Source organism: Branchiostoma lanceolatum, chromosome 13 (genome assembly GCF_035083965.1).
Source record: "Branchiostoma lanceolatum isolate klBraLanc5 chromosome 13, klBraLanc5.hap2, whole genome shotgun sequence".
Taxonomy (NCBI): Eukaryota; Metazoa; Chordata; class Leptocardii; order Amphioxiformes; family Branchiostomatidae; genus Branchiostoma; species Branchiostoma lanceolatum.
In genome coordinates, this window is record NC_089734.1 from 9,045,967 (window position 1) to 9,059,996 (window position 14,030).

Consider the following 14,030-nt stretch of genomic DNA (forward strand, 5'->3'; position numbering starts at 1 on the left):
TGGATACTGCTTGGTCTATTTGACAATATGCCAAACTTCCTTGCTTTCCTTCAACTTCAGCCTTACTGACTCATTCATTTATTGGAAAGAGTTATGGGCCACTGGCTGCACCCTGGTATAAAAAGGGAATGTATGTTTACAGGCACAAAATAGAAGACAAAAGAAAAAAAAATTGCAAGACGTCATGTTCTGAGGTTCATCTTCTAAATATACAATTTAGTGCTGAAGAAGACTTTCTGGATGCTTTGCAAAACAGACAGAAAAATGATCTTTCAGTTGTCCTTGTGACATTTACTATCAGTTTCTAATCCTGAACAAAAAGTCTTCATCAGGAAGTAATTCATGGGAGTTGTGTAACCTTTGCTCTTTGTGGGAGTTTGACGTGAATCACCCAACGTTTCTGCTGAGTTTGTGTGGTTGCTTCACTGCCTGCCGTTGAGGGTGTGGCTGTGCATTTTAATGTTTGCCAATGATAAATGGCCTCTTGTAATGTTCTTACAGGTATATTACTGATGGATGACGTAGACAATAAAGCAAAAACTACTCCATTTTATTGCATTGCCAGACTTGCTCGCATATTTAAGGATATGGGAGTGGGACATAAATGTCACATAACATGGAACCAATTTAAGCAATCTAGCTAGTTGTTTTCTCTTCTTTTCTCCCTTCTGCTACCATATAACAATGGTGTACCGATCCAATTAAAGTGCTAGTCATCTCAATATGTAGTCCCGTGTTACAGTAGGAGACCATATTGCTGCACTCTATGTGGCTTTACAGTCCAATGTGTAAGTTGCAGGGCTAGTCCCGGAGAGTGTAGATGCTGGGTGATAGTATTTCCACAGCCGGCTATGATGTCATCAATCTGACTCCATCTCTTGTCCATTTGATAGCTCTGTGAAAAAAAAAAATCAAAAGGACTTTCAAGATCACATGTATCGATGCATCACATCCCCCAAAGTGTAAAGTTGAAGGTGAAACCAGCAACCTCCGAGGTAAAACCCTTGAAAATTGCATGAAGCGTACTAGATTGTAGCTGTTCACTGGGCAGTGACGGATGTTGCTGATTGAATCAAGTATGACCCAAAGGTTGTGGGATGCAGAAATATATTGGGAAGTGTTATCGTTGGAAGATTTCCAAAGCTGGTCTAACATCATAGCCGCAGCCATCCTTCCTATTCAGAAGATTAAAAGCTGAAGGCTTCATCGTCTTGAGGCCTCCCAAAGTGTGTCACAACAGTCGTTACTTCTTGACGACATTGTGCTTCAGGAAGTTTAGTAGACATGGAGGAAATCCTGATAACGTTCCCTCGACAGTTTTGTGAGAGGAACTTTGTCTCTAAAGCGAGTGCTAACATCAATCTGCGGGTGAAGGGGTCATCGGTTAGGAACCTAGCGGAGAACAAACTTCCCGCAATTCCATTTAAACTCATACTCTGTGGGGGAAAGGAGATCCAAGGTCATGGTTGAGTCAGTCGCTCTTACTGTTATCAGAGTGAAATCACTTACTGTGAGGTTATTGCTTGCTTTACTATCTGCCTTTGGGTAAAAAAAACGCATCTCAATTGGCCTGTCCTTACTTTACCTTACCTATCCTATGCTTGTGTGTTTGCCTGTTGTACTCTCCGTCAGTGTAGCCTAGCATCTTTAAAAGTTGTTTTGGGTGGTAAAGATAAAGGTAGCCTTTTTTTGTGGCATCGCATAGCTGTAGAGTGGCTATGCTAGTGGACATGAGATCAAGAGGTCACGGGTTTCATTCCAGGCATTCCTGTCTAGATGTTGTGTCCTAGGGAAAGGCAGTATTATCGAATCTCGGCGACTTCACCACTCCATTTTAGGATGGAGAGATTTGATAATAGTATACATGTAGGCCCTACATGATGAACCTGTACCTAATCAAACTAACTTCCATTAACATTAGTTTGCCGGGTAACAAACAGTGTTTTTGACAGATCTCTAGTGCAGCACGCCCCGGGTATGCTCAATCTTTATACACAGGAGTGCACATGCATTATACGGGGGACGTTGGGTTGGAGATCTGTTTGGACGTATCATTTTAGGGTGGTGGAATTATGTTAGTAGATGTTTGACACTGAAGACTTTTATTGTACCTTTTGGTAGCAAAAGGCAAGAAAAAAACTACAATTATAGTTAAACTCCTATGTTCCAACACCCTTATGTTCTGACACCCCTCTGTTCCAACACGCCTATGTTCCGACACCCCTATGTTCCGACACCCCTATGTTCCGAAACCCTTATGTTCTGACACCCCTATGTTCCAACACCCCTATGTTCCAACACCCCTATGTTCCAAGCTCCAACACCTACTACCCCAACCCCAAATGTGGGTGTCATTAGGGGGGGTCAGAACATTGTAGCCTTGGAACATAGGGATTTCAGAACATGTCTTCAACTACAAGAATGGAATCAGCAGGCAAGATTGGGTTGATCCTGCTGAGTAGGCTACCAGTTCTGTACTGGACAGTCATCTTGATTCTAGGACAAGTCTTATTAACATTGAAGAGGAAAAAGACAAAAATCCTTTTCAAAAAACTTCCCCAATCCCTTTTTTAGCATTTTCCATGTTGAAATGTTGTTTCAGTTTCTTTCCTAACTATAATTAAAGCCTTGGTTTGCATTGTAATTTTCGTTAAGAAAAGGCCTTTTGAAAAGTGTTTTTTTCCAAATCATTTATGCTGTATGTGCATACAAATGTACCATGGAATTCGAAGATGAAATCATTCTTATGTGTTTCAGGAAAATTGAAGGATATTACATATGGAGCTCATATTTGCTTCTTTAAATTTTCATACCTTTTCCCCAGGCCTATTGTGTGGCATTGATTTATATATGCTGTGGGGAAGTTGTAATCAGCTTTTGGCTTGGGGAAAATTCTGATGGGCTCTGGTGGGATAGCGAGTTCATAAAAATGACAAATTGGAAACAGATAACGCCCTCCGTTATCCATGTGGGAGTGGAGCATAGTCATATCAATGTGCTGACAGATCAGAATGTCGATCTTATTGCAGCATTTTTCTGTTTGAAGAAAAACTTTTTCAACTGTGACCATTGGAAAAATGAAACTATTTTGCTGTCAGATTCTAGATCTGTCAGTTAATATTCAACAATTCTAAATCTATTCAATAGTACAGTCTCTTGTAAAACAAATCAATCATTGTCTGATGTGTTGTGATTGAGATATGGAAGTTTATGGAAGAGTACACATTATCAATACCAGACAACCTTCATAGATTAGACTGCAGGAGATTGTACACTCTGACTTTCTAATTTGGCCCATGACATTGATTTTGGGTCCTACGTAAACATTTTGCAGACAGAGCCTCCTCCATAATTGATGAAGTATACTGAGTGGTGCTGAGAGTTGGTGTAGAATTTTATCAGTAGCTAATGTGTTACAAGCCTTAAGAAGAGATTAGCTTTCTCACCCGACTGTGTGCAGTTGTGGTTGTTTCAGTTTGGCCCCAGGTCAGATTTTATACCATTAGATGTAATCTTGTGGCTGTAGGGCAACACATTTGTAAAGGGAATCTATTGGTATCAAATAGTGCATTCACATTATGATGAGACAATTATCAAATCATCAATGTAAGAGATTGATTGCTGAAGTGGCTAGATCTAGGATAACATATGTAGGTGGGCTCAAAATGCCACCTAGGTATGTAGGTTTGGGCAGGTTAACATGCACCCTGCGTTGGTTAATGAATTGGGTTCCCAACACACCTTTCACAGATTTAAGATGGTGCCAAGAACACCTTAAAACGTAGTTTTTGATGGGCATGAAGGAAATTAAGAAAGTGATTGTTGCTGGTAATTGTGAATGTCACTGTCACCCGTACATGTGCAGGTATGCAGAAAAAGGATTTTTAGCCCTACAGAGAGTCTCTGTATCTCAACTGGTAGCAGCCTCACATTTGAGCTCCTGGTTCCAATTAGTTTGCAACTGGAGACCCCAGTTCAATCTAGTTAAGGGCATCTTGGTTCGTCGCAGCACCCTTCTTTTGGAAGGGACGTAAAATGGGGGTCCCCTGTTCAAGGAGGGGACTCGAACATGTTAAAGGGGATGGCCTAGCAACCCCTCCTGAAAAACTGTACCCTGTTACTACCCTATGTGCCACTAGGCACTACAAGGGTCTGAATGTACCTGTTGTTCTTTGCTCAGGATTTCAAGAAAAGTTTGGTGGCCCACAAATGCCCCGTCGGTGGATGACTTTTGACTGCAAACTAATTGAGAAGAGACCTAACTGTCCAGGGAAATCAAAAGAACAGACAACAAGATCCAAATGAGATTTTTTTGGTGGAGGACAAGTAATCAGACTGTAAATCTTCAAACATTTAAGTATTGGTTGGGGACAGATGCAGTCACCTTTCACAATCTTTGCAATAAATCAAGTTGTCAGATTATCTCTGTGGTTTGGGTGCAGACGTGTTTAATTAGTTTCATCAAAAGTGACTTTGAGGTTGTCAAAGTAAACTCAAAATTTAGACAATCAATCAAATAGAAACTGTGTCAAAATCAGGGAGAAGTGCATTCTAGTATGAGATTTTGATGAATAGCCCAAATCGTTCAGTTTCTTATGTTCCTTATCTTACTCGACCTTAATACCACTGGAAGGGTAGATAAGGTACTAATACCTAATCTTTACGACCCCTTCCTACTACCGTAATAATGTCCTTATCCTTGATGTGGGTCGAAGTAAGGACATTAAGTACACTATGATAGCTCGTCCTGCTTCCAACCTTATAGATTATATCCTGAAATCGGATGTTACTTTTATGGTATAGGATATAATTTTCCCATGTGATACCAGTAATTTCAGGGTTAAGATGAGTTTTCTGCAGTAAATAACAGATAAAAAAAATCAATCAGGACTTGACAGGTGGGTTTCATGGCTACCATGGCTAATGTGTATGTGCTGAGACTTTTGAAGTATATATCAAAGAGAATATTTTTTTTCTTCTTTCACAAGTTTTATGTGTAAAGGGGTGGATGAAGTGACTGTTGATGTGGCAAATTCTATAATCAAGTAGTATGTGTACTACGGAGTAACATCAGTTTAGACTCGGAAAGTTTCCAGTACGGTGTATGGAACATTTCTCTGTACAGATCTAAAAGGCAGACTGCTTCTAAATATTTACAAAGTCAGACATGACTAGCAACAGTCTTCTAATCATAACCTAAGTGTATAATATGCCAGACTATATTTTGTTCTTTTTTCTAGCCCCTGGTACCAAATTCAGCAGTACATTTGGGCAATGTCAGTCTTTGAAATGTAAATGACTTATTCAGAATAATGGAGGCTAAGAATAAAGTACATCTAGAGTCCCAGTCCTCATTCATTCATTCTGACGTGACGTATGCTTTACGCACAGGCACCAAATATAACACGTACATTTGCAAACATATCTGGCAACTCTGTATGGTTGTAGATTTCAAGCCAGATTTCTGTGGCTTATCATCATCCAGGCATCGCGCTCTCTCTTGCTCTTCAATAACAAGCTTAACAGCATGAAACTAGTTCTTAGTGGAAACCAATAATATTACATACAGGGTAAATTTGATTTTACCAGCAGAGCAAGTCCGACATAATTGATGTGTGAAAGTGTGAAAGTCACCTTCCAAATAAACTCCCCAGGTAGGCATAGAGTGATATGGAGGGTCTCCTAAGGTAAACACAACTCATGTACAAAGTCATCAGAGGCCAGGGAATTGTTATGGCAAATAACATGGAATAACAACAACTACGGACTATTTATACTAGTGTACTAAATAACTAATCTAACATCATCACTCGATACATAAGATAATGGAATGATATATTTCACATTATGGCACGGCTTCTCTTTTGCATATGATTGTATATGAATTGGCCAAGGTAGACAGCTACAGAGTCAGGACATGATAGAAGTATATTGAATATTTCTTTACTTGTTCCAGGTAGTGTTATTTTTTTCTTGAAGTTTGTGCAGCCTCATATGCATTGCATATACATGTGTACAGCAACTATGCCGGTTCACTGGCTATGTTGCAGAACTCTTTATATCTCTTACAGTAGTGTGAAAGTATTGCTCACAAATGCCAGAGTGGTGGCAATGGAGCCGACCATTAGTTTTTTGTATAAACTTGAAACAACCTTCACCACATTATCAAGGTCATGGCCATGGTCCTTGAACAATGGAGTGCTCCGCCAGGTTTATAGTCATGTCCAAACAGTGTAAATGGCTATGTTATCAGCCGTATCCTAGGAGACAGCACTGCTGAATGGATGAGGTAATTTTCCTGGGATAGCCTCGGCTTAAGCCAGCCAATCCCGAGGGAGGTAACATGGATGTGAGATGTGATACAAGGCTTATTCCTTGAGAAGTGATGATATGGCCGGGAGCGTAGAATTTTCCACCCATCCATGTTGGAATGTATTGTATGAGCATATCTCATACAAAATTTATCAGCCTACAGTAGCCTTTGATATTACTTCAGGTGCAAATTCTTCAAAGTTGTGATACATGTATGTCCAGTATGATTTCGAGCTTTGAAATTGTCAAAAGATGCACTTTAGTGAAGTAAGAAAAATGAGTGGTTAAGAATATGTTCAATGCAGTCATATGATGCTTCTTATGCCACTCAAATCAAAGTGACCAGTGCAACATTTTAGATATGATACTTATGACTGTAGGAAGAAAATATTTGTCCGGGGTTCTGAAAGTTTGGTTGTGGTTGTGTTATTGCCATCAGCACAGTTATGGCCTTTTCACTCTTTTTTTGGCTCTGCATGAATTGCAAGACTTGCAACCTTATGAGGTAAACTATACATAACCTGTGGTTAGAAGAAGAGAATTAGTGGGGTATCAGCTAAAGCTTTGGCTGGTAGAATTACAAGTTCGGTGTGATTTTATAACACTTACTCAGATCAGATCAGGTATTGGTAGACTGAAACAAGGCATTCTCCAAGCATAACCATATCCCATTCTCACAACAAATATACATTCTAAAGTGTAGCTGTAACAGGAGGTAACCTTTAATCTCCTGCTTTTAGGTTCGTGTTCATTCATGTTGGGTGGACAAAGAGGCACTAACTTTCACATGAAAATATATAAAAATAAATGTAGTTTATATTGCGATTATAGAAATTGATGAAAATTCATTGAAGTTCTCATTTTTTCTATGTAGTCTGGAGAGTTCACGGTGCCGAGTGACATGGGACAGCTGATTGAGGATGAGGACCAGAAGAGAGAGCAGAGCAACATCCCGCAGGCATCCTTCAACTTCATCAACTCCATCATCGGCTCAGGCATTATAGGTCAGTACAGGCCTCTAATGGAAGAAGCCATAAGGCCATGTTGATTTGATTATATGGATGACATCCTCTGGGAACCCCAAAACTGATGCGAGCGTGCGAATAAAAGAAAGAATTTGAAAAAAAAGTTGCCTTCATTATGAAATCTATGCAGTCAGGAAGGTTGAACATCAAAACTAAACACACATGTATCATGTATGGTCCACCAAACAATAGAGTCTTCATTTTTCTTCTAACAGACTTTCATCTTCTTCTTTGGCTTTGGAAATGACTTCGGCAGTCTATGACATTAATATCCGTTTTCCGAAATAAGTTTTTTTGCAATTTACAGCACTTATTTTTTTTATTTTGCAGCTGCTTTTTACTATTTACAGTATGGCCAAAAACTTTTTTTTTGGAAACGGACAGAAAATGGTGAGCACGTGGATGTCATCTATGTTATCAAATCAACATGGCCTAAGATATCACCAGCAAGATAGGAGCATTACTTAATGCTACACACAATTAATCCACACCAGCAAGAGATTGTGTATACACATGCTAGAGTTCAGCCATCTCTGCTCTATTGGAATACAAACTGCAGCTGAAATTCTCCAAAGAAAACAAAACTGTGTTCAAGTTGGTAAAACTTGTCTGAAGGCAAGATTCACAAGCTTGAGGAAATTTTCAAGTAAAGTTAACACAACACAGTTTTGATAAATTGATGAATGAGAACAACCAGCATGATAGTGAAAGCAATAAGTCCTGAAGTTGCAGACACAGATCTGTTACTGTCATCAGGGCTCTCTGTTTTGTCTTGGTGCAGTAAATTAGAAGACGAAGGGGACTGTACTCTACAGAGACAGATGGTCAGCTTAAGTTGAATTGATCACTGGTCTACATTATAGTTGATGAAAGGTACATGTATCTTGCTGGTGCACTCATTCCGCCCCCAGGATACACAGTGTACCTTCTGATCCATCATTGAGTTTATTAGAAAAGTTTTGATATGTAGAACACACTTCCAGAGAAAAATGATGATGGTGACACTTGTAATGTCTGTTCTATATTTTTTTCCTCTTTAGGGATGCCCTATGCCCTGAAGCAAGCAGGGTTCCCCATGGGGGTTTTGCTGATCCTGATTGTGGCCTTGATAACAGGTGGGCTATTTATGAGTTTTTTGTCAATAAAATCATTCCTTTTATATGACAAAAACATGACTTTCAACATTTACAAATAGCACTAACTGTTTTGTTGGTATTACAACATGTATTTTTGACAGTTGTGTAACTGTCTTTCAAGAAAAATTCTTGTTCATCCTTCACAGACTATTCCGTGATCCTGCTTATACGTGGTGGAAACTTATCAGGCACAAAAAATTATCAGGTAGGAGATTCTCTAAGCATTTTTGTTGTAGCATTAAGGTTGAATTGTTATGATAATAGTACAGTTGTACAGTAGAAATTACATATTTCAGGCTTATACAATGTTTTCCCCTTGAATAAATGAATGATTTAATAGCAAAGGTATACATCATAGCCATGGGCTGAATCACTTACTCCATGTCATGATGTGAACATTTCCTTGCATAATTACCTCAAAGTTCTTAGATTGCACATACAAAATATCAAGATCAATTTTCGACTTATGCCTCTACAGGACCTGGTTCGAGCTGCCTTTGGCTTCCCAGGGTTTATCTTCCTGTCCATAGTCCAGTTTGTCTACCCCTTTATCGGTAAGTGTGTGGGAGGAAAAACGGCAGGCATGATTGACCCTCACAGAGGCTGTAATCTCGTGTTAATTGTCTCCGGCCTCGGCCACGGCTCTACAGACGGCCAGCTTAGATTACCTGCTTTCACGCATCTTTTAGTTTGCGTAGTTCGGCCTAATGTTATCATGCAAAAACGTATGCACACAAATCTTGCAGTTTCTGCCAAGCTTCTAATCATGTGAGCAACATGGAGCTCACAGTATTACTGAACGATAAGGCCATATGCAAAGTACATTTCATACAGGAATATTTCCAGAAGTTTAGAAGAAATTTTTTAACATTGTTCATGCAGACAGGTGAATGATGAAGAAATCCAATCTGCAACGACCTAGTGATTGAGCTGAAATATTGGAAGCAATAGCGCCCCATTAAGTTAATGGTGGGGGAGGTAATACGCTTGTAAATTGCAAAATGATGGTGCTGCCATTCCCTCAAGTGGAGCGTTTGTGATTAAGTCAGTTATAAGCTGATTAGAACTGACTGGGGGAATAATTGCATGACTTAAGAAGCCCAGCATGGTTTGTGCGGGCTCAAATAATATTGACTCGGAGTCTTTAAGTGGGAACATGACTTTGAACAATTCAATCTGTAAGGATTTAGGACTCAAGGTATAAAATCTTTGAGGTTAAAGTCTATTCATTGTAAACATGATTCACTTCTTTATTTTCAGCTTGCCAAGCATGATTTGCTTTACTCTCTTTCTCTGTCATTTGCCAACCATGAAGCCTTTATTTAATCATTCTGGAAACTCAGAGGGTTTTAGGGTTGATACTTCAGTTTGCAATAAGTTTCACTGCTATCTCACTCTCAGAGCAGGCAGTTTGTAACATAAGTGTCAGGGAAAACATCTAAACTCTCGCAGAGAATTTCTTGTCATCAAACGACACACAAAAGTATTTTTGCTACTACAGTCAGTATTATTGATTCATTGGGATCTTCACTGTTGATTGCAATTTTTGTACAAGAGGTGGTATTAAGTCTTTTTATAGAAGTGGTTTATTGCAATTTTTATATAAGTGATGAAAAATTATCATATTGAGTCTTTTTATAGAACACTGCTTCTAGTTAGATTGGTATTCACTGTAATGGTTATCTTCTTCCCTAAACTAGCCATGATCAGCTACAACATCATCACAGGTGACACCATTACCAAGGTCATGGTACGGGCCGCCAGACGTGAGTATTCTGCACATGGATCTGATTTTTTGTTACCTTTTCTTTTTGTTTCTTTTCAGCCATGATTAGCTACAACATCATTACTGGAGACACCATCACAAAAGTCATGATGAGAATTTCTGGAGGTAAAAAGATGTTATATTCCAGACTGAATTTTCTTATGAAAAATGCTATGGCTCTATTGTTGAGTTTGTTGGTACAATGTCACATTCACTAAAATACATCCACTGTTAGTTTTTTTATCATAGTTTATCATAAATTGATAACTTAATTTTCCGTTTTTTCCTTCATAATTATGAAATGATCATCAATGCCACATGAAACAATTTTGGAAAGATGTTACAGGTACTGCTAGTACATTTCCAAATCAAGCACAAATTGGGACAAGACACTACTTCACACTAGTTATGCTTACCCCTTTCATTCACATAAAAATACCAATAATACATTTGTTGTCTCTAAAAGTTGTCAAACTTGATTCTAAAAGTATTGACAATCTTCTGCCAGACATTGCTAGCTCACTCTAGTTTTGCCTAACTGTACAAAACTGTGTTGTATTTCCAGTGGAGGTGGATGAGGAAACAGGGCAAGTCTATGGTACAGTTGGAAATGTGTCCACATGACTCACAAGACTAAAATGACTAACTACTGAATTCTCACTTTTATAGTGTCTACTTTCTTTATCATAATGCCTGGAGCAATTCATGAAAGAGCTTAGGAATGATGGCAACTTGATGAAAAAGTCATCATTGTCATACACCCAGATACTTACCAAAATACTAAACTTAAAATGTATCACTAACTTTGTCCTTTCTCTAACACAATCATGCTTCAGATACCTGGTAGCCAACTAATATGCATTGTTAATTACAGCAATTTCCAAGCTTAAAACCAGTCTACTATTCTTCCTCTGTCATCCCTGCCACAATGCTTGATCATGATGAGCAGAAAAATTTTACTGTTTTAACATGATGGAAATTGTTGCTACTGTGTGTGCTCAGGAATTCATTGACAAGTAGAAAATGTTTTTCATAACAAAATTTAAAAAAAAAACAAGGTACATCTTGACAAAGACACAACCTCTGTGATATTACGTTCCATCACTATCAACAAGTACTGTGTTCAGTCCTACATTCGTCCATTCACTGAGGCATTAATGTCTTGTATGTTTGATGTGTTTTCTACCAGTCACAGAGACCAACATCCTGGCCAACCGCTACTTCATCATCTGTCTGTGCACCCTTTTTGTCACCCTGCCGCTGTCTCTGTACCGCAATGTCGCAAAACTGGCAAAGGTGAGCACGTTATCGGCACTTCAGTTCAATAATTCAACTGCCTCCAACATAACCTTCACATACCCTTAATGCAGTGGACTTTGATGGTATATTCATGCTGAAAGACTTTGTATGGGGAAGAAAGTATAAAACGATAAATTGCTCAGAAAACACAACATATAAGACCACTTTTTTCAAATTAATGCAATGGCCAATATTCTTAAGGCAATATCTCATTCCAACCAATAGATAAGTCATATTAACACTGCTAATAAGTGTTATATGTCAAATAGATTTTTGGGGAATCTTTTTTTAACAAACATAAAGTCAATTTATATTACATATTTCTATCTATCAGACATTAAGTCAAGTAGTAGGCTTTGATAATTGGTAAAGATAATAGGGAATTGATGTTTTTTATTGCACTTCCTTCTCCACAGGCCTCCCTGTTTGCCTGTCTGCTGGTGGTGTTCATCATCATCGCTGTCATCATCAGATCCACAGACATGCACATGTAAGTCTCATCTACAACTGTTACAGCTTCCCAGCAGATGTAACACTATCAACAACAGCTCAACAGTGCCCCCTTGCATCGTCCTTACAAACTGCATTGTAGAATGCAGCAACTGCACTTGACACTGGAATTGCTGGGATTTAATGTTATACATATTTTCATGTTTTTTGATCACCAGTTATCATCAGTTTCTGTCTGGAAAATCATCTGAAAGGTATCAACCATACAAAGTTGTGACAGTCTGTCACAGACTCTATTGGCAATAATCAACTACCATAAATAGTCAATATACCTATGACTAGTATGAGGACTTTAAAGCAAAGATTGTGATGTGATCATTATGTTGAGCCTAATTCCTTTAATTTGTTCCTGTTCTTTTTTCTAGCCCTCCTACAGAAGGAGCCTACACCTTTGCCAAACCAGGATTTGCACAAGCAGTGGGCATCATGGCTTTTTGTGAGGCAAAAACCATTGACATATTTTTCATTGTCCTGACAATTCATACAAATTTAAAATTAATAGAGAAAACTTTGTAAAGCTGCATATCGTGTATCATTTTCCTGTCTTGACAGGTTACAAGTAGGCTTAGTGCTGAATTGTTAGATTTATACCTTTTTGGATGTGTCGGAGAGCAACAAGCTGTTACTGTTACTGTACATTACTTTCAAGTCAACAAGAGACCCATGCAGTTAACCTGCATCTATAACTACACATAATGAGCCTCTAACTTTCATACCTACAGAGAAGTGTTTTTTTTCTTCCTATAACAATATGTGTGCGATACCATGGATTTGCATCTAAGATGAGAATCCAATTTTGCCCCAATAGCCTTTGTCTGCCACCACAACACCTTCCTGATCTACGGTTCGCTGGAGGAGCCCACTGTCCACCGCTGGTCTATCGTAACTCACATCTCTGTGGTTGTGTCGTTCATCGCCACTGTCGTGTTCGCTGCCTGCGGATACGCCACCTTCACAGGGTTCACCCAAGGTCTGGAACCTCTCTTTATCTGTGGTGTTTACTTTGACTGACCTCTTAAAAACTCTGCCTTTAAGGAGCTTAAAAAAGCTTTTATGATACACCATATACATGTACATGCATAAGGGAAATGACTAATCCTGTTTTTTTTTCATCATTGTGAAGTTGATACTGACCATATGATAAAGATCTTAAAAATCTATGATGTACTGCATTGCAGAGCAATTTTTTTCAACCTTCACTTGGACTCCTTTGGCCCTCCTTGGAGTCCCTCCTTGGCCCTCGATTCAGTGAGGCCATAAACTGGACCATGTTGGACATAAGATGTGGCTTCTTGTCATGTTACATTCATGCTAACAGTAACAGAGATTACATGTTTGTGATTTTCCCAGGTGATGTGTTGGAGAACTACTGCCATGAGGATGACCTGATCAACGCCGCCAGGTTCTGCTATGGCGTCTGCATTATGCTGACCTTCCCTGTGGAGTGTTTTGTTTGCAGAGAGGTGAGATTTACACCAAAGAGGTCTTAAGAAATTAATGTACATGTATAATCATGTTAACTAGTAGTGTAAGTGATATGTTAAACTTGACATGTTGAATTATCCATATATTCTTGTACCTGTACGTAGGTTTCATTGTTCTTTTGTTTCCGATTGTTTGTTTGCATTTATAGTTGTCGAAAGTCGCTGTACTTTCATTGTGTCAATAAAGATTGTTGTTCTAAGTTAAAGTCTAGTTTGGCTTCATATTCTGACTTCTAGGATTTTATCAGGAAGATTTATCAGTTCTTGTCAATCACATCTTTGCCTTTTTCAGGTTATTGAGAATTTCTTCTTCCAAGCTGCACAGCCCACAACCACGCTCAGACACGTGATCGAGACCGTCCTCATCGTGGGGGCGACTCTGGGGGCCTCATTGGCTACGGACTGTCTGGGCATCGTCCTGGAACTCAACGTAAGTGTGGAGAGTTTCAAATTAGACCCTTATCATAAATTGTACTGTATTGTACTTGGGATGTTAGCC

The 14,030-nt window shown here is 38.9% G+C and overlaps 1 protein-coding gene across 5 annotated transcripts in view; it reads left to right on the forward strand.

The window, feature by feature from the left end:
* The window catches only part of LOC136446753 (putative sodium-coupled neutral amino acid transporter 11), a 43,720-nt gene that overhangs the window by 27,422 nt on the left and 2,268 nt on the right, over positions 1–14,030 (forward strand). For 2 of the 5 annotated variants that reach the window (XM_066445294.1, XM_066445296.1), the window contains 12 exons: positions 7,187–7,316; positions 8,378–8,452; positions 8,620–8,678; positions 8,952–9,027; positions 10,174–10,239; positions 10,804–10,836; positions 11,428–11,534; positions 11,954–12,027; positions 12,413–12,483; positions 12,856–13,017; positions 13,398–13,510; positions 13,824–13,961. In XM_066445294.1, coding sequence (XP_066301391.1) covers positions 7,187–7,316; positions 8,378–8,452; positions 8,620–8,678; positions 8,952–9,027; positions 10,174–10,239; positions 10,804–10,836; positions 11,428–11,534; positions 11,954–12,027; positions 12,413–12,483; positions 12,856–13,017; positions 13,398–13,510; positions 13,824–13,961 — 1,104 coding nt within the window. Of the gene's footprint in view, positions 1–7,186; positions 7,317–8,377; positions 8,453–8,619; positions 8,679–8,951; positions 9,028–10,173; positions 10,240–10,298; positions 10,365–10,803; positions 10,837–11,427; positions 11,535–11,953; positions 12,028–12,412; positions 12,484–12,855; positions 13,018–13,397; positions 13,511–13,823; positions 13,962–14,030 lie in introns of all 5 variants that reach the window. The other 3 variants (XM_066445295.1, XM_066445298.1, XM_066445297.1) reach the window with 3 other exon arrangements.